Source organism: Martes martes (assembly GCF_963455335.1).
Source record: "Martes martes genome assembly, chromosome: 6".
Classification (NCBI taxonomy): Eukaryota; Metazoa; Chordata; class Mammalia; order Carnivora; family Mustelidae; genus Martes; species Martes martes.
Genome location: NC_137893.1, coordinates 15,786,620 through 15,806,709, shown reverse-complemented (window position 1 = coordinate 15,806,709; position 20,090 = coordinate 15,786,620). Strand labels below are relative to the sequence as shown.

General features: G+C 46.2%; 1 protein-coding gene across 1 annotated transcript in view; it reads left to right on the top strand.

Annotated features, from left to right (window-relative positions):
• The window catches only part of PLEKHG1 (pleckstrin homology and RhoGEF domain containing G1), a 128,033-nt gene that overhangs the window by 50,862 nt on the left and 57,081 nt on the right, over positions 1-20,090 (top strand). Inside the window, exon 3 of the mRNA XM_080805229.1 lies at positions 19,944-20,044. Coding sequence (XP_080661355.1) covers positions 19,944-20,044 — 101 coding nt within the window. The remainder of the gene's footprint in view (positions 1-19,943; positions 20,045-20,090) is intronic.

Here is a 20,090-nt window from a genome sequence, read left to right as displayed (position 1 = left end):
ATATATTTCAAAGACCGCCTGTGGGCAAAATTCTATTGAAGATTTGCTAAAACAGGTCCTGTTCAGTTGGGTTAGGATCATGCTGCCTTTTGGATGTGTGCCATCTTGAATATTCAATTAGACTGAGTGGGTAGAAAATTACAGAATTCAGGAAATTATGCTCTAAACAAACCAACCTTCAGTTGGAAGAAGTTTCCCATGGCCAGAAATATCTCCCAGAGATGTTTGCACCTTGGGAAACTCATCCCATAGACGAATTTACCCAGATTATATGATAAGCCTAAAGCCAAGTGCAACCCTGCTCTTTAACACCCAGAAGAAGAAAAGGTAGTTCGGGCCGATGCCCGACTTGTCAGCCCAGCACAGCGTAGTAGTTCACTGTTTTCCCGTCATTCAGGTCTTTGGTTTCTCCTTTGTCTACCAAGATTACTGTGCCGCTTAAGGGGTGTAGCATTGCTCTGTATAATAGCTTGCTTAGAGTTTTTTTTTAATCTCTTTTTTAAATTGTGGTAAGAGATACATAAAATTTATCATGTAAACCATTTCAAGTGGACAGTTCAGTAGCACTGGGTACCTTTACATGGCTGTGCCAGCATCCCTATGATCCTTCTCTAGAACTTCTCTATCAACCGAGACTGTGTACCCATTGAACAGTAACTCCCCGTTCCATCCTCCCTCGGCCTCCAGCAACCCCCATTCTATTTTCTGTCTCTGAATTAGACTACTCTAGCTACCCCCATGTAAGTGGAGTCATACAGCATTCGTCCCTTTGTGATTGCCTTATCTCATTTAGCTCATGTCTTCATGGTCTATCCATACTATACAGTCTGCGGCAGAATTTTATTCCTTTTTAAGGTTACGTAATATTCCGGTGTCTGTCTAGACCACATTTTCTTTATCCATCTGTCTGTTGATGGACACTTAGACTGTTTTCAGTTCTGTAGGATTTATATTAAGTGCAGGGGCGCCTGGGTGGCTCAGTGAGTTAAAGCTGCTGCCTTCGGCGCAGGTGATGATCTCAGGGTCCTGGGATCGAGCCCGCATCGGGCTCTCTGCTCAGCAGGGAGCCTGCTTCCTCCCTTCTCTCTCTGCCTGCCTCTCTGCCTACTTGTGATCTGTCTGTCAAATAAATAAATAAAATCTTTTTTAAAAATTAATTAATTAATTAAAATAAAATAAGTGCAATCACAGCAAATTACAGAACCAGGAAATGGGTGGTCTAACTGACCGTGGATTCTGCAAGAGGTGGGGTGTGTTGGGATGTTTTGCTCCCTTTCCTTTCCTCTCCTCTCAGCATTGTATCTGACCCTCCCTGGACCATCCCTAACTAGCTGCTGAAGGAATGATCTCGTTCTACCCAGTCATTTTTATGGGTGAGGAAATAGAGATTTGGAGAACCAAGTGATTTCCCCAGTGGGATGCAAATCCTAGCTGTCACTACCTTTGATCTTAAGCACTTACTTAACTTCTGTAACCCCACAGTTTCTGCATCTTGAAAAGAAAGTGATATTGGATACTTCTGAGGACGGAGTGAGGATTAAATGAGGTAAAGCTCATAAAATGCCCAAGTGCCCCACAGCTGATAGCACTCAAACCCAGACCCTGAGGCTAAGTATGGGCAGTGCCACAACTGTACCCAGGTTCTGTCTCCTGGCCATTTCACTTAGAAACAACTGGAAAACATAAAATTTAGCGAGTGTCCCCTTACAGAGCAGCGAAGGAGAGTTCTCACACGTGCTTGTTAATGACATTTTCTAGAGACCTCTTGCTTTAGGATAGGAAACTCCCCAGTTTTGTAGATCTTGGCCACTGATGGGCATAACATCAACATGGGCACATGTGAAGAAAGGAGCCAGCCTCTTCTGTGTGTAGCCACCACAGAGCTGAGGCACAAGTGGCAACAGTTAGAGTCCCCTCCTTAGCAACTTCTTGGGACAAGTCTAATGCAAGGGGTGAAATGGCCCGTTCCCCCCCAGAACAGATGGCGGGGGGCTTTGGAGGGTCTCCTGCAGCCCCAAGAGCGTGTCTGCGCTGGTCCCCTGGTGCTAATCGTCCGGCTGGTACTCTGGGATCCTTTTTGCCCAACTCCTGTTCTGAAGTAAAATCAGATTTGAAGTTTGCATCCTAATTTTTTTAAAGTATAAGGTAAAGAAGACTACTGATTCAATGTATAAATTTACTTATTATTCAAACTTAGCGAGACTCCTCCAAAGCCACTTTTATCAAGAAGAGCCACTAGAAGAAAACTCCTACTTCAAAAATAGGAAAAAATAAAATGGAATGAAGAGTCTTTATGAGGAACGCGCAATTAAGAGGTCATCGGCTAGATTTGTACCAAGGATAGGAAACCTCATAAACAGGTTCAAAGGGGCTATTATATAAGCAATTAAAAGCTATCACCTCAGAAATCTGGTTAGGAAGAGCGGTTAAAATATCGGGGTTTTTCTAAAGCAGAGGCTGCCCTAGTACCCCCTGGGGAACAGTTACCTGTCTTGTCCCTAGCTACACCACCCCACCCCACCCTGCCCCGGGCTAATGAAATTCACTTCTCTGGGGGCAATGTCCTTCTTTTTGAAGCTCTCCAGATTCCAAAAAGCAATTGATGTTGAGGTCTACAGTCCTAAAGGGAATTTTTTTCCCATTATTATAAAGCAAACAACCGACATTTAAAGACACCGTAAATTACCACCCCCACCCCCTGCAAAATACAACAAAATGAGGAAAAGCTAAAATCTGTGAGACTTGAACCCACATCCCAACTCTGCCATTTTCCTGTGTCATCTTGGACGCCTTACTGAACTTACCTACGTCTCTACATTTTCACCTGTAAAATGGAAATAATAGGGTCATTATGAAAATACATAAGGCTTCCCCCCGACAAAGTGCTCAGCACGATGCTAGGCACACAGTAAGCCCTCAAATGAGAGTTGTTATTATAGGATTAGAAATATAATTGGCATTATTTGCAAAGGCCAGGAATTTCTGGTAGGTTTTAAAGTATCATCAGTTGTTGTGTTTGTTAATGTATGTTATTATTTCTGAAAATTGTTTTAACTGTGCTGTTCAAGAAAGGATAGGTTCTGTCTCATTGCAGTTTGGAGTTTACCTGGAGCACCTACATGGGGTTGGAATTCATCTCCAGTAGAAAGGGTCGCAACGGTAGAAGGAAATTATCTTCAGAATCTTGATTTGAGCTAGGTCAGACTGAGATTGATTTAAGGGACAGAGTGTTGGCCTGGGCCCTGGTCCCAGAGCTGTATGCCCATGGGCGACCCACCACTCTGACCTCAGCTTCATCCTCTATAAATGAGTTTAATTCAAAAAGCTGAAATCTAAAGATGACTGGAGATCTCATCTCCTCCGGTCTCAGCCCTCAAGAATGTAACCAGGAAATAAGCAAGTCCTTTGAGCAGCCCAAATAGATTATTTCAAACGCCAAACAGTAACTCCTATGTCTTTACCCCAGGAGAGGCCTTCGGTTCTCACTAAGAGCCTGCTTACCCTACATGTTTAAAATAAGCTTAATTATTTGGTTTCCTCACCCACGGCAAGGGGCGGGGGGCTGACAGCACCAAGGAGCCAGAGGAAGGAACTCCTTAGCAGATCAACTAATGTGATGCCGTCTAGAACTCACCTTGGTCCCCCTGGTGAATTTCATTTGGAAATTAGAGCTTAGAGCATAACCAAAGTCCTTACTGATGTTCCAGAAAAGCAAGAGAAAACTTTCCTTGTGTTTGGTAGAGCATCTAAAATCTACCATCGGCTGCCCGGCCTTCATAAACAAAGTGATTTTCTAATTACAGTAATTGACTTTTTCAGCATCTTCTGCTCTAGTAAAAATATACATTGCATAAAATGTACCATTTTAACCATTTTTAAGTGTACAGTCCATGGAATTAAGCACATTCACAATGTTGGCAGTCGTCACCACCACTCCTTTCTAGAACTCTCCAAGCATTCCAAACAGAATTCCGTACCCATTAAATGATGACTCCCAGTGTTCCACTTCCCCCAGTCGCTGGCAACCTCCAGTCTGTTTCCTATGAATTTGCCCGAATTCAACAATTTGTGTCCTTCTGTGTCTCACTTATTTCGCTCAGCCTAATGTTACTGAGGTTCGCCACGCTATAGCGCGAATCCTAATTTCATTAACTACAATGAACTTTTCACACCTAGAGAAGATTCTCGTACAACAACCGATCCATTAACAAAAGTGAGGTGACGCTTCCTGAAAAGTGCAAATTAGCCTTGCTCTGCAAGGGGAAGTATTAAGCAAATAATAAAGGCGTGATGAAAAGTTGTAAGCATCTGTCCCACCCAAAGGGAAATGGACCGCTTGCTCTAAATGTTAAGATTCTCTCATTTTGTTAAACTATTAGGAAAGAATCCATAACGAATCTCGTGTTGGAATCACTGACACCGTGCTTCCCTAACGCAGGCCCCGGAAGGAGAGAGGCTGCAGCCTACATCTGTGGTTGCAAATGGCAAATGGCAAAATCAAAATCACATTGAGGCAAAATTACTGTTCAATTTTCTCTTTTCTCTGCAAGCTGCCTAAAGGACATTATGGCGGGGGGGGGGGGCGGGGGGGGGGAGGTGTCTTGGGAGGAGGCAGAACAAACCATTCCTTGAAACCGCACTTTAAAATATTTTCTTCTGAAACAAACCTTTTTTTCTCTTTGGCTCAAGGAGAAATGTCACAAGAGTTCCTTCAGTTTCATAATGGGGCTTCAAGTTATGCTGTTAACCTTTCAGAAGCTTCAAGTGGGAGATGAGCCGGGAGGGGCCTCAGCACAGGGGCCAGAGCCGCCGCCTGCAAACACAGATCTGCTGAAAAGACACAGCTTTCCTCCAGTTTTCCAGAAAGCCGGGGATAAATCATGCAACCCAGGGGTCCCTTTGCGACCTCTTAAATGGCGTTCCAAATGCAAATGTAGGTAGAGCAAAGGGTGTGAGTTAATCTACTTTGGATTAGGGGAGCGTTTCTTTTCTTGTGCTAAGTGGGTGGGAAGCTAGTTGAAAATGAAATGCATCTTCAAGAGGTTGGTGGTAAAAATCGCAGTCTGGGGGACAACAAAGGGAGGGGAGGGAGCAGTAGAGGAATGCCGGGTTGGGTTACAATTCAATACAACTTCAGCCTTAGGGAGTTTAAGAGCAGCCTTGACTCCTTAACCCTTTCCTTCCTGGCTGGGCTTTTGGAAGTTAGCAGACAGACTCAGCGTCAGGAATTGACCGCCCTTCTGCAGACAGTCGGAGCTGGGAAAGCTAAGGGTAACACCTGCAGATTGTGGGCGTCAGTTTTGGGGGCGAGCAGGAGCTACAAAGGCATTCCTGCAGAGCTGTGTGTGTTGCTGACTCTAGCCTCCCTTCTCAAGGAATTATAAATGCAGATGCTCCCAGTTGCACCTGACCCTCAAGGGGTGGGAAGGATCCAGAAGGATTCCTGGGAAGAATCTTAGCCTGGATTTGCCAGTAGGAGGGGCCATCTTGGCAGCAAAAATAGAATGTGTAAAGACAGCAAAGCCAGGAGACGGGGGACATTCCCCGGAAGTACCAGGAAAGAGTGCCTATGGGCTGGGGGCAAGGGCAGGAGCGGAAGCCAGAAAGTTGCAAAAGTTGAGTCTGGAAAGGTAGACAGGGGTGCAGGCCTTGGAGGACGTCCCTCCATGCTGAAGACTCTGGGAAGTCATTAAAGCAGTTTTTGCAGGAAACAGAACATCAAATTTGAGTTCTAGAAAGATCACCTTGGCTTCATTCCAGAAAGTTGGTGGGATCAAAGCCCCACAGAGAGATTAGTGAGGATGCGCACACAGTGGGCATGGTGGGAGAAAACCAAGACCAAAGCAGGGATGGGAGGAGTGGTCAGTTTCAAGACAGGTAGGAGAGGCAGGATTTATTGTCTGGGTGGACAGAGCAAGTGAGAGGGCCAGGGTCTGGGAAGCTTCTGGGTGTCCTGGAGACCTTGTAGGCATGTGTCTCCTCTAACTATCTTCAGACTCTGTCCCCAAAGCCATGGTCAATAGTAAGTACATCAGCCTTCCTATGGCCGATGAAAGGGGGTAGAAATTTTTATTATAATTCATCTGTGCAGATAGAGTTAATTCGCTTTTGAACCAAAAGGGGTTCCAATCCGGCTCCTTCCCTGTGCTCCTGAGGATGGAGCAGGCACGCTGTGCTGGGCAGCCCAGGCTGGCAGAGCTCTTTGAATGGGCCTGGGGGTTTAGCTCACAGAATGAAGACAAGGTACAGATGTCGCGTCATCCCTACTCAGAGGTGTGGTGTCTCAGCAAAGCCGGTAAACCATCGGAGGAGCCGCTCCCAGCCCCCTGCTGCCTGCCCTTGTTGTCTAGGCACTTTCCACCATGCTTAGCATCTGGAGCCCCCACCCCCACCCCCCTGTATGTAGCAGAGGCCTTCGTGAGGAATCAGCTGCCCCTTTTGCTAATGTCATGCTCCGTCCTCCTCTAAATCTCCTGTCTTGGGAGAGCAGCTTTGCAGCTGATGGAAACTGCATCTATTACAAGAGAAAGCACGTGGTCCACTTCCGTTCAGATTGCAAAGGGCTGCTGTAGAAATTCATTCTACACCATCTCTTGACAGTTCATTTACGGAAATTTCATCCTAGGAGGTCAGTCTCCCTCCCTCCCTCTTACTTCTAAGTACCAAGATGGCCATGGACATGGTGCCTGAGATTTGGGACAGGAGAAAAATTCGTCTTCCCCAAATCTCATAGTTCCCCCTGTGGGCAGCAATGGAGATTGGACCCCTAGGAGGACAGAAGGAGACCACTGGATTTACCCCATTCCGGGGGCCCGGCACTCTGAGCAAGTCGGTTTTCTGGGGAGCGCCCCATCGTGCTGGCCCACCTGCACCCGCATTCTACCCTCTGTTCTGCTGCGAATCTCCCAAGCACGGGCTCTTTCCGTGTCAAAACAGAACTTCTGGTTAAGATTCTACCGTGATGAGATCAACAATAGTGTCGCCAGAGAACCAATGAGATGCGTCCTTGGGGCTACTCACTGTTTTTGGTACAATGAAGGAACAGTTTAGCCTACGCATTTCCATATTTAGCCCTTGGATTACCTAATGCCGCCAAAGACTAATCACATTCGTCCACGTTGAAAAACTGCCCATAGAGAGATCAGTCCCTGTGCAGCTCTTTATTTTAACATACACGGGCTCGGCACCTTGCCACTTCCCGATAGAATAGCTTGACCTTGAGGGTCATTATCAAACTGTGTGACTCAGTCGATGGGAAGTTGCGCTAATGTCTTCCAGCTTTTTGAGCTCACGACTTAATACTGCTCAGGTACCTCCAGCCTTTTGGCCCAGTGGAAACCCGGCTTCAGGGTTAGAGTGCCAAGTAAAGTCGCACCAATGGGACTGGGCTTTGGTCTTGTTTCCTCTCCCTCGACTGCACGCTCCTTGAGCACCTACTGTATACAGACCCACTACTATGAACATTACCTATATTATAGTTCCCGTTCCAGTAGAAGAGGGTAGAAAAGGGGCACCTGGGTGGCTCAGTGGGTTAAGCATCTGCCTTCGGCTCAGGTCATGATGTCAGGGTCCTGGGATCGAGCCCCATGTCGGGCTCTCTGCTCGGTGGGGAGCCTGCTTCCCTCTCTCACTCTGCCTGCTTCTCGACCTACTTGTGATCTCTGTCTGTCAAATAAAAAAATAAAATCTTAAAAAAAAAAGAGGGTAGTGTTCCAACTCATCAATAAATCATATAGTTAATTACGTCCAATATGTGATCAGGTTACGCGTGCAGTAACCAGCGATGTGTCCGTGGCAAAACTGGCTCTCTGTTTTCACCGACCATTATTCGATGTCCTTATTTCACAATTTCTGGTCCTCTAGAATTCTGAGTGAGGTGTGGGCGGTGATTTGATTTGTGAACAGGAAATGTTTTTGCTGCCCAAAGCACCCATATTTTGATGTTGAGTGAAGGCTTTGCAGCCATCAGCGTGCTGACGGGATGTGCAGAGCTCAGGGAAGGAAGTCAGAACCCCATGATGATGATCCAGGCTGACTGTCTTGCAGAGGAGCATGCCGGAAGTCCCCCTCATTGAGACGCGTCCCCAGCTACAGCCCTAGAACAGCGGCCACAATCACTTGAGTGCACCTGTGAGGGAGCTTGCTTTCCTCCACGTGTCCTGCACCTCTGTGTACCCACATTCCGCTTCCGTCCTTTGGCCTCGTCCTGTGGCAAAGCCCATGCTGGCAGAGCTGCTAGTTCTTTCTTCATTTCTGATGGCTCTTCATGTTCTAGCGATTGCCAAATCTATAGCTTTTAAATGCTCTGCGTTCCAGGCTCTCCATCATGTGGAGTTTAAGAGACTTAAAAAGTAACGTGGTACTGGGAGATCTGGGAGGATTCGTTGGTGAGGTCTGCGCATGACTTGTTTGGAAAGGCATGTGTTCCTCTGGGGAGAGCTACCCCGAGTCATGCCTCTAAAGAGGAATGCGGTGTCGGCCCTGTGGGGTGACTGGCAAGGAGGAGGGGGACGTTTCGAAGGAGAGGGAAGGAAGAGACCTTGTGAACTGAATGGGACAGGAAGGTGTGCGGCAACGGTAGAAGTCAGAGGCCAGTTGGTTGAAAGCTGGTGTGCTTGGCTGCTGGAAAATCATGCCCAGGGATGCGTGTTAATGAACATGGGAAGGAGATAGGCTTGGAGTGTCAATGGACGGATAGTGATTTGCATACGGTCTGGATCCTGGAGAGTGGTTGTCTTTGGAAGGCTCCTACTTCAAACCTAATAAAAACCACATTGAGTCCCCAGATGAAGTCAACAGCAAACATTGCTTGTGGTATAAAGATACTACATTAAGAACTAAAGCCTGGGGATGGGGCACCTGGGTGGCTCAGGGGGTTTAAGCCTCTGCCTTCAGCTCAGGTCATGATCCCAGAGTCCTGGGATCGAGTCCCGCATCGGGCTCTCTGCTCAAGAGGGAGCCTGCTTTCTCCTCTCTCTGCCTGCCTCTCTGCCTACTTGTGATCTCTCCCTCTGTCAAATAAAGAAATAAAATCTTAAAAAAAAAAAAAAAAGAACTAAAGCCTGGGGAGCAATATTGCAGGGGTCCCTGCCAAGGCTCTCATCGGCTGGTCCCAGTTTGAACGGAACTGAGTCACTCATTCTCATTGTGACCTTGGGAAACAGTTAAAATTTTCCAAACTTACAGTAAAATGGGACTAATAATGGGACCTACCCCCTAGGTTGTAGTGAAGATTAAATGAGATAATACATATAAGGTGGTAAGCTCAGTACCTAGCGATAAACATAAAGGTAATACAACTCGTAATAGTAAATAACAGTGAAGAGGCGTTAAACTTCAGATGCTCTAATAACATAAATTTATTTTACTGATCTTTTATTTTATTTTCTTTCCCATATACAAAATCCTTTGGGCTTTATTTAATTTTCCTTAATTACCATGTTTCAAATTATACCAGCAGTACTGTGAGTATAATTGAGATGAATCAGTTCTCATTTTCAGGTACTTAAAGCTTTGCCAAGACATCACATCTCTTTGCTGTTTTCCTTCTTATGGATTATAGACACATCTAATTGTCTCTGTCTGCTTCCTTCCCTGGCATGGGACCCAGAGAGTCAAATTTAGCAGTAAAAAACGATGCTGTATGAAATTAGCCCAGTGAAGAGGAAGACCCAAAAAGAGAGAGTTGGAGAAAAGTAGGGTGATGGGGGTGGGGAGGAGCTCCTTCTCGAGGAAGTATGCAATAAACTTCCTTCAGTTTCCCGTCCCACTGGCACCGGCTGGGATGTTGCTGGTGCGCTTCATTCCAGATGGTTCTGGCAAATTCTTTGGTTGCTCATTCTGAAGATGTTCAACGTACATTCCATGAATGCATACTCAGTAAGCACGTGGATTATCCCAGAAATGCTTTACTCTTTTTTGGTTGTTAGAAATGATGATGGGAGGGGCACCTGGGTGGCTCAGTGGGTTAAAGCCTCTGCCTTCGGCTCAGGTCATGATCTGGGATGGAGCCCCGCATCATCGCATCATCGAGCTCTCTGCTCAGCGGGGAGCCTGCTTCCCCCCGCCACACACACACCCGGCCTGCCTCTCTGCCTTCTTGTGATCTCTCTCTCTGTCAAATAAAGAAATTAAAAAAAAAAAAAATGATGATGGGATTAAAGAATACAGCAAAACAGAAAGCAATGGTGGGTTTCAAATAATTATGGAAAGCTATCTCGGTGTGAGTAGGACTCCTTCATGGGCATGTGTCCACCTCCCCTCTTTTAAGAAGAGCTTTTACATAGGAGAATGCTGTCCATGTGATTTGAAAACCCTAAATGCGGTTTTTAAAAATAAATATTTAACAAAGCTGATTGAAAATTAAGTTTCCCGCCATGTTTTTGTTATAGAAGTGACTCTTGTGAGAGCTTTTCTGTTCTAACTTGGTACAATAAGAGATTAATTATAGCACTATATTTGCACCAAACTTTTTAAATTTTTATGACATTTTTAGATTTGTTTACACTTATATACATCAAATTCTTCCTCTGCATGTCTACATGAAGTAAATAAAGATTGTTGCTTTTCATAATAGTTGTCAGAAGCACAGGGAAAAATGGGCATCCAGTTTCTTCAATCATTTGATTCCGGTAGACTGCCAATTCATGTGTATTTTCTGCTTAAGGTCTTTGGGGAAAAACCAAACAAATATACCTTTATGTCTTTAAGCGAAGACCTATTTCTCTTTCTACTCAACATTGCTGTTTTTAACAGAATTCCTGTCTGCCCCCAATAAGTTTCTCTTTCTGGGAAGACCAGCCCAGTTCCCTCCCCCTCTTTTCTTGGGCAGGCTGGTCCATCTCCTTCCAGCGAGGAACCTCCTAGCTCCCCTATCTCAGGAGGGAGACGCGAAACAATGGAGGGGACAGAACGGGCTGTATCATTTGTCACAGCTTAGCAAGAAAGGCCATTCCTGACATTTTTTACTGATGTCTTCTGTGTTGAAAGTATTATGCTGGGTAAATGAGGCTGAAAGCTTCCAGTTTTTTGTTTTTTGTGTTTTGTGTTTTATGATTCTTTTACTCAAATATCTCAGAGCCATTAATTCTGACTTTCACATATCGCCAGTTAAGATCAGCCTCTATACCATCAGTTAGGAACACCGAATGAGAACCGATATCACAGCAGGAACAGAAGCTGCTTTGAACTCTCCCCGCTCGGCTCCCCCGCCCCTCATCTCCCTCGTGCCTGTGGGTCTTCCTCTCTCGCTCTCCCCCTTTCTCTCCCCATCTTCTTTCCCCTCTTTTATTTTCTACTGCCCTTTTTCTTCCCCCTTCTCTTCCCCGCGTCTGCTCTCCTCCATTCATTCTCCCCCCCGCCCCCCGCCATTCCCGTCTCTGCCTCCTCCCCCCACCCCCTCCCCACCCCCAACAAGGTTGGCAGAAAGAGTTTGCCTTGACGGTGATATATTGCATTTTCGGTGCCATTCTCCGCTGTGTGCGGGCTCCGTTATATAGACTCCGGGAAAACACTGTTCCCACAGTAAGAGCTTTGTTTCCAGCTTGATGAAGTGGCCAGAGACCCCCGGCTCCCGTTTCTTTGGCTGTACCTTCCTCCCCGTGGATGTGGACAGAGAAATAAGAGAAAGGAGATCAACTGCAAGATTAGACTTCCGATCCTTTATCTGCAGGCTACAGAGGGAGATTTTACTATAAACCCTGATTAGTGGCTGCTTTGGAAGAAAGAGGAAGGATTTCCTTCATTATAGCAGCCCCTGTAAATAATTCCTATAACCCTCACATTGTCACACTCTGCATGACATACGCATGTCTTTCTTCTGGAGCACAGGGATCACATCTTACCTGTTTCCGGATGCACCTGCTTAATACGGAAACCCACACGTAGGATGGGCCCCCGAAAGTCTCCGTTAGGTACATTATAGTAAGCTATTGGATGGAATACAGTGCGGCCACTATAGAGAATGAAAAAGAATTCTTTTGACATATAGGAATCATGTGCATTTATACACATTAAGTAGAAAAAACAAAGTTGTGAGTCAAGCATCGATCTCATTTTTTCTTTTTTTTTTTTTTAAGATTTTATTTATTTATTTGACAGAGAGAGACACAGCAAGAGAGAGAGGACACAAACGCAGAAGTAGGAGAGGGAGAAGCAGGCATCCTGCCGAGCCAGGAGCCCCATGCCGGGCTCCATCCCAGGACTCTGGGATCATGACCTAAGCCAAAGGCAGACGCTTAAGGACTGAGCCACCCGGGCGCCCCTCGATCTCCTTTCTGACAGATGTAATTATGTGCCAGAGCGTAGTCGATAACCCACATACCACATCATTAACCACAGTTACTGCTGGAAAGTGACATCTGGGCAGAACAGAAGGTCCTTGAGGGGGCAAAGGGAACGTTTTACTTCATATGCTCTGAATCCTTAGAATTTTGTTTTTCTATGGAGAAAAATGAAGCTGAGCCATGTCATTTGGGCCCCTCCGTGCCCCACTCAGAAAGACCGTGTTCCCAGCCCGGACCCCCCAGGAGTTGGGTTTATCTTCCTCTCCTCCGCCTCTTATCTCGTCCCCTGACCTGGCTCCAGTCCTCACCCTACCAGAAATTCTTTGCTTGTCTACCAGGCTTCCTCCCCCTACCTTCTACCTCCTACCTTCTTCTTCCCTTTACCTTCCCTCCACCCACCACCGTCCTATTCACAGGTGCATGGATGCATGTGTGGGGTGCAAGGGGGGGGTGCATGGGTGGGCGCGTGTAGGCATGGGATGGGGGTGTCTGTGTGGGGGAAACAGACCCATCAGGCGATCCTCCTTGGCCCTACATCTCTTCCAGTCACTGCTCCTTCCTGGGTAGCCCAACGTCTCAGAACGGATATTCCTCCCACCCACTTCCATCCAACTCAGTCTGCGGCTCCGTCCAGTTCCTGCACTCAGGACTCAATTATCCTCGCTCAGTTTCCCTGAGACTGTGGGCTCACCAGGCTCCGCCCTCCGCGATCTCGGGACCCCTCCGCACCCCCTCACTGCCGCTCCCATTCGGCTGCGGTCTCGTCTGCGTGAGCCCCAGCACCCCGCGCCGCCCCTGGCCTGGCACCCATCACTTAACTCTTCTCGTTTCCTTTGCAAGGGCCCTGTGGTGCCCTCAAGGCCGCAGGAGACTTCCCAGGGGTGCCCTGGTCTGCTGACCCTCACCCAGCTTGCAGTTTGCAGACACTGAGCTACGTCAAAGCTGCTTTCGTGTGGTTAGCTGCCTGGCGTGGCCATGGGCCTGAAAGAAGCACAGGAGAACATTCTGGTCTCCCCTTTTCTGTCAGTGTCTCCGAAACCAAAGGCTGACCACAGAGCCACGCACTGCTAGCTCCCCATAGAGCTTTCCAGGCAAACTGCTGGTTTTCTTCCCAGATTCTGTGCAAGACACTCCTCTCCTCAGAGCTGTCCTACAGTTACCTCTGTCTTCACACACCTGGAAACCGAGGCCGTCTTTACGCCCACACCGCCACCTGCCTCTCAGGTCTCTCAGGAAGGGGGAGAGGAAGTGCAGGAGTGGGGCCGGGGGCGGGCCGGTGATTCAGAACCCATCACATCACATCACATCACATCATGATGTGCCCGTGGGCACTATTTGTGTCCACAATGGTTGGAGAATAAAACCCATATTTCTTCTCAGAGCTTTGACCCTAAGAGGAACCAAATGAGCCGGATGGAGTCGCGTGAAGACCTCCTGTCGCCATGAGCAAGGCCAAAATGTATTTGCCTTGTCTCCTCTTTACCACAGATCCTTCCAGGTGTTTTCCAGAGTTTTATCTGGGCATGAGGCAGCTCCGTACAAGGCGTACCAGGTGGCCAACAAGGCCTAGAACCGCCCCGCCAAGGCCTCTACAGGCTCAGCCAGCAGGAGCAGCCCTGGGTTAGTTTTACCTCACGAGCCCCCTGACAGGGGAAGTCAGAAGGAAGGAGGAGAGCTGGTGGGTCCTCTCCCCGGAGGGAACATCCCCGGCTCTCTCCATGCCGACGCCAAATGGATGGGGAGAGGAGGGGTTGGTCTTACTGCCTTTTAATTCACGCACTGCCAGCGAGGATAAGAAAAGGTCTTACTGGGAGTGAGGAGAGCAGTGCTGCCCCTGCTCCGCGTGGAAGATGAGAGAAGGCCTAGACTCCCTTCTCTTTGTCGGGGAGCAAGAGTTCCTGTCCCCTTCAAGGTCCTTCCAGCCAGACTAAGAGTCAAATTGACATGAAACAGATTAATAGGAGGAAATCAAATTTATTAGCATATGTACAGACACACGGAAATTCTAAAGACAGGCACAACTCAGTCTGTAAGTCATCCTGAACTAACTAAGGAGAAGGGGGCAAGGGTCTGGGACTTAAGAGGAAAGGAATCCAATTTACAGGAAGAAGAAAAAAGGGAAATGTTTGGTAAACAAATGTTTTCGGGGCTGCTCTGAAACAATGGGAGGAGGAGAGGACTTTGCTCCAAGTGGCCTAGCTTAGGTCCCTCCCTGTCTACCACACCTAGTTTCTATCATAATGGAGTTATCTATGGCGATAGCTCTCTTTCTGGAGCGGGTCCTCTCTCTAAGTTCTTTTTAGGCATTTGAGGGGGTGCGGTAAAGAGCTTTTCCTCAAACTGCTGGGGTTTGATTGCTTTAAAAAAATAAAATGTTTTATTTATTTGAGAGAGTGAGAGAGAGCATAGGAGCTGGACTGAGGTGGGGGTGGGGGGCAGAAGCAGACTCCTCGCTGAGCAGGCAGCCTGCACGGACGCAGGTCTCAATCCCTGGGACCCTGAGATCAGGACCTGAGCCAAAGGCAGGTGCTTGACCGACTGAGCCACCCAGGCACCCCAGGTTTTGATTGCTTTTTAACTCAAAATAGTCTTCATGCCAAAGTGCCCATCTTGGGGCAGCCAGCCATTGGCCTCTCCATCCTGAAAGCCAACAATGTCCCTCCCTGTATGACCCTGTGTCTCTCACCCTTGACTGGCTTCCTTTCTCTCCTTCATGCCTCTCCGGAGGACCTGTGGAGGGCTTGATCTGGGTTTATCCACCCTGCTGAGCTGGTCTTACTGCCCCCCCCCTTTCTCCCCCACTCCTCCCATTCTACAGCTTCTGTTCTGTTTTCTTCACACGGACGCTGGGATGGTCGGTGGTCTCCCTCCGTCCTTCAGTGGTTGCCACCACCAACAGAGTATGGACCGTTCCCCTCCATCAGCCCTGTCCTCGCAGTGCCTGCAGCCTACCTCCAGGGCCCGAGTGCGCATGCACCTGGGGCGGGCTCCCCCAGCCCAGCTCTGCACCTTTAAGGGCCCTGCCCACAGCCCGCATACCCAACCCTGTGCCTCTGTCTGCACTTTTCTACTTCCTGGATGTTGTCTCTTCCCTTGCCCTCCATCCAGACTGCCGCTTCTCCTCCAAGGCTCAGTGCCACGCGCACCTCCTAGAAAGCCTCTCCCAGCCCAGGAATCAACCGCTTCTTTCTCTGCCCACCCCCCTTTCTCCCAGTGCTGAATATTTATCAGCCAAGTGGCCTAAACACTGTATTGTACTTACTTGTTTACACTTGTCTTTCAACTACACAGGGAGCTCCTTAGGGGGGAGGGATCATGTTTTATTTATTTATTTTTTAATTCCTATCTTGTAAAACAGAACTTGGCACACATTCTTAGGTCCTCAAAAAAGAGGGGGGTGGGGAAAGAGGTTTTGTATGAATGAACGTGAAGGCTTTTAAACTGTGAATTGATAGACAAATGTAAGTCATTGTGGTGTCAGTGGCATCCCAACCTAATACATGGCATTTGGAGGGCAGGTTTGGGGATAAGCAGATGACTACATTCTAGAAAAGGTGGAGGGGTTGGAGAAACAAGAAAAAAAAATGCTTCCTTCAAAATAAAAACCAAAAAAAAAAAAAAAAGAAGTCTTACATAGGGGTTATATCCAAGGCCTTGGAATTTGGAAGCGCTAAAAAGAGAAAAACCAACCAAAAAGAGTAAACTATAAAACCTGTAGGGTCGAACTTTGACATGTCCACAAGAGGATTTAGGAATGGAATCTTTTTGTCTCCACAGCGGACTCTCGGCAAGAAAGGGGGGCACGGGAAAGAGTCAAAGGGATGTGAAGTATGAAGAGACTTAGAATTCTAAATCGGTATTTCTTTCCCTCTTGTGGTTTATCTTCATTCTGTCAAACAGGTTATAATTTAAAAACGTCTTAAATGTTATTTTAGAGGAAGAAGGGAAAAGGGGGCAGGGACGTTAATTTAATTCTCTAGGCATCTCAGAGAAATAAGGCAGACTACCAGGAACATTGAATTTGAGTTTAAATGTGAATTTGAGCTCTGTCCATTTCTCCAGCATCTCTGCCTAGACCAGCGCTTCTCTGTGTGTGCTGAGGGACAGGGACGTGTGTGCGTGTGTGTGCTTGTGCGTTCTCCGTCAGCCAGCCACACACTGACACGTTTGGAAAATACAATAAAAAGTGAATTGGGAAAGGAAATAGAAGTAATAGAAGAAATCAGGCGTGCAAAATGCGAGCCCAAATTGATCAGTAGAGTCAGCAGATCTCATTCTGTCAAAAGTCTGTAAGTTTCCACGCACTTACTCTCAGTTTCTGCACTGAATTCGTTGTAATTCGGTGACACTTTGCAGACTGGCTCCTTTTCCATTTGCCACACTTGAAATGGCAGCGAGTTAGTCTTTACTTGGATGTTTTCAATAACAGACATTACAGGCAATGAAAAAAGTTAACGTGAGGAGGACACCCACGCACAAATCTTGCAATCTTAAGGAGATCCTAAGGACAGAAAGAGATTAGAAGATAAATAGGCAGAACTTAAAATGGCATAATAGGTATTTTTGTCCACCAGTGGGAACCTCTTTCCCGTGTGTCTCTCCCCACCTCATCCCTCTCCCAGTCGCGTGAATTCTTTGATCTTCTTGGAGAATAATTGTTTTCAATGCAAAAAACTTTTAAATTGATCCTTCATTGTTAACTGTAGGGTAGCCACAGATGCTGACATCAAGCCAATAAAATTAATAAGCAGTGTGACAGGCTCTAATAAATTTCATGGGTGTCTTTACTCTGTTATTTGAGCACAGACTCAACTGTCATTATCACTGAGCTTCGAACCTCTCATTTTGGCTGGAAATGATTACAGCTGCTAATGTCGTGCACGCTACAGTAGTTCTTGGTAACTGGTTTAGGGTTAAAGTATCATATTTAAAAGACTTAATTATGATCAGTCGGGGGAACAAGTTGTGGCCGTAGGACTTTGATCTGTTTTCTAGAGTGGCCTACAAAAGTCTGGACTCCTAACGATCTGTTTTCTCAACAATTTCAGAAAACGAGCAGCTTTTAAATTCTAGTTTCCCTGCCACGGACTGGGGGATTTTGAAACTCTTTCATTTGGAGAGAGGCCATTATTTGTTGGAAGTGGGCCACGGTTCTTTGTCTCTAACCCCAGCTGAAATTCCTCAAGCCCCTTAACTCAGTCTTTCCCTCACATGAAGAATTTAGTATCAGGTTTCTGCAAATGAGCAAGCTCTTCGCTTGAAACAAGAAAAAGGGTGGTTCGGTTTCTCATTTAAACTCCATGGCAGCCAGCGAGGTGAATGTGGCATGCCTACGTCATCTCTGTCCTGCCCTTTAGCCTGCTATCTGGTGTGGCTTACGCCTATTCATAGCTTCTGTTTAGGTTCACGCCCATCTAGATCCTTCTGTGTCACTGCCTTAATTTTGCATATGACATGTCCTTTTTTAAAATGTTGGTCAAAGGGGGTACCTGGGTGGCTCCGTGGGTTAAGCCTCTGCTTTTGGCTCAGGTCATGATCTCAGGGTCCTGGGATCGAGCCCCACATCGGGCTCTCTGCTCAGCAGAGAGCCTGCTTCCCTCTTTCTCTCTGCCTGCCTCTCTGCCTACTTGTGATCTCTCTCTGTCAAATAAATAAAATCTTTTTTTAAAAAGTTGATCAAAGTATAAACAGCTATCAAACATAAGCCATCAGTGAAAGTTAAATACCAGCCCATCTTTTTGTATTATGTGTAATTTTATGTAAATATCAACGACAACAGTTATGTTTTCGAGGAAGTATAGGTTAGGTTTACGTGTTGTTCAAAAGGCATTTATTTCACTTCTAGTTTTCTCAAGCATTTTTTATTTAGGCATTAACTCTATTTCCTCTGCAGATAACTTAAGCTCCTTTTAATTGTTCCATTTATTAAAGTAAGGAGGCTCTGTCTTGCTCTTGTGGGTTTGGGGTGCCAGTCCCCCTTAAACCTGATGAATTTAACTTCTTATTGAGATGACCTTTGTCTTAAGGAGAAAAGATGTTCCCACAAAGCTTGTTAGAGGAGAAAAAAGGGGGGATACCTGGGTGGCTCAGTCGGTTAAGCGTCTGCCTCCAGCTCAGGTCATGATCCCAGGGTCTTGAGATCAAGTCCTGCATCGGGCTCCTTGCTCAGCAGGGAGCCTGCTTCTCCCTCTGCCTGCCACTCCCCCTGCTTGTGCACATATGCACATATGCACTCTCTCTCTGACAAATAAATAAATAAAATCATTTAAAAAATAAAAGAGGAAAAAAGGTTTCTAAACCTTGGTCCATGCATGCCCGTGATTTTAGCGTTAAAGAGCCAGGATGGTGAATTATATGATGTGGTCTGTGAAACGTGCTCCTGAGAATGGCGACAGTGACGCCTGTTTTTCCGTTGAGGAGCATAGTGTGAGAGAATGATTGGGGCTTATTAAGAGGGAGAAGGAAGAATTATCTGATGGTTCTCTAGTTTCAGGCTCCCCCCAGCTGGTTGCACCTATCTGCTCTTGTGCCAGGGATGGGACACCCTGGGATGCAGCTGTACCCTGGGATTTCCACAAGTTCCATTCCTCTCCGGGCTGCACAATGCCGTGTGACGTTTGGTCGAAGGCCATAGCACATTGTACAGCCCAGGGCAGGGGATTGTATTTATTTTTATTTTACGTTATTTCAGCTGTTTTCACTTTTTTCTTTATTGTTTTCCTGCCTCCTGCCGAGTTCTTTTTTCAAGCATTGCTGGAGAAGGGGGAGCACTCAGTTAGGAACTCTGACACCCAGGGTGGAAAACAGCTTTCTCTCAGCAGCTCGAAGCTTCCAAGCCTCGGACATTTAACCCACTGTGGCTCTGAGCCCACATTAGCTCTTCTTGGGAGCAGTTGCTGTGTTAAAAGATAGAAAACCATTTCAGAGTTTTCCAAGGCTCCTTAACATAGCCTACCAGAGAGCGTAAGTGAATTATGTGCTATTAAAATAAAAAAGGGATTTTTTTTCTATAAAGTGGTGTTTGAGAAGAATTTGATTCTGCATTTTAACAATCAATAGCCTTCTAATTTCAAGGTTACGTTTAAACAACACTTTCTTTCCCCAGTTTATTGTGATATAATTCCCACAGAACATTGTATTAGTTTAAGGTATCTAACATAATGACTTGATGCTGGTATATAAATGTGAAATGAGCACCACAGTGTAGTTCATGGCCATTATCACACACAGGTACACATTCTTTTTCTTGTGATGAGAAATTTTAAGGTCTGTATTTCTGGCTTTCCATTAAATGAATTTGAGTATCTTTTTATCATATAAATCAGTCAAGGAAACAGAAGATGATGTTGTTATGCCAAAAATTTGACATTTTGAGAAACTATGTTCATTATGTTACCCATCTAGGGAAACTCTAATACATTTGGGGGGTATATAGCCTAATATAACACCATACTTCTTCTTGCTCAAACTCCCCATTCTATAAATGGGTGGGCATTGTCAGCATTAGTAAAAGTGACATTCTGTATTCCATAGTACAATTAATGAGCACATTAATATCATAATTACTTAAAACTGATATGAGAGATTCATCTTGCAGAGTGAACAATGACTTGGAGAACGACAGGAGTGTTTAAGATATCCTTCTCATTGATTTCCCAGGATTACCTAGACTGCATCAGGGACCAAACAAAACTTCCCCTGGGGACAGAAGAAAGATTGGCCCTCTTTGGAAACATACAGGATATCTACCACTTCAATAGGTAAGTTCCTACTCAAAAGATCACCGTCGCTTAGGAATATTATGAC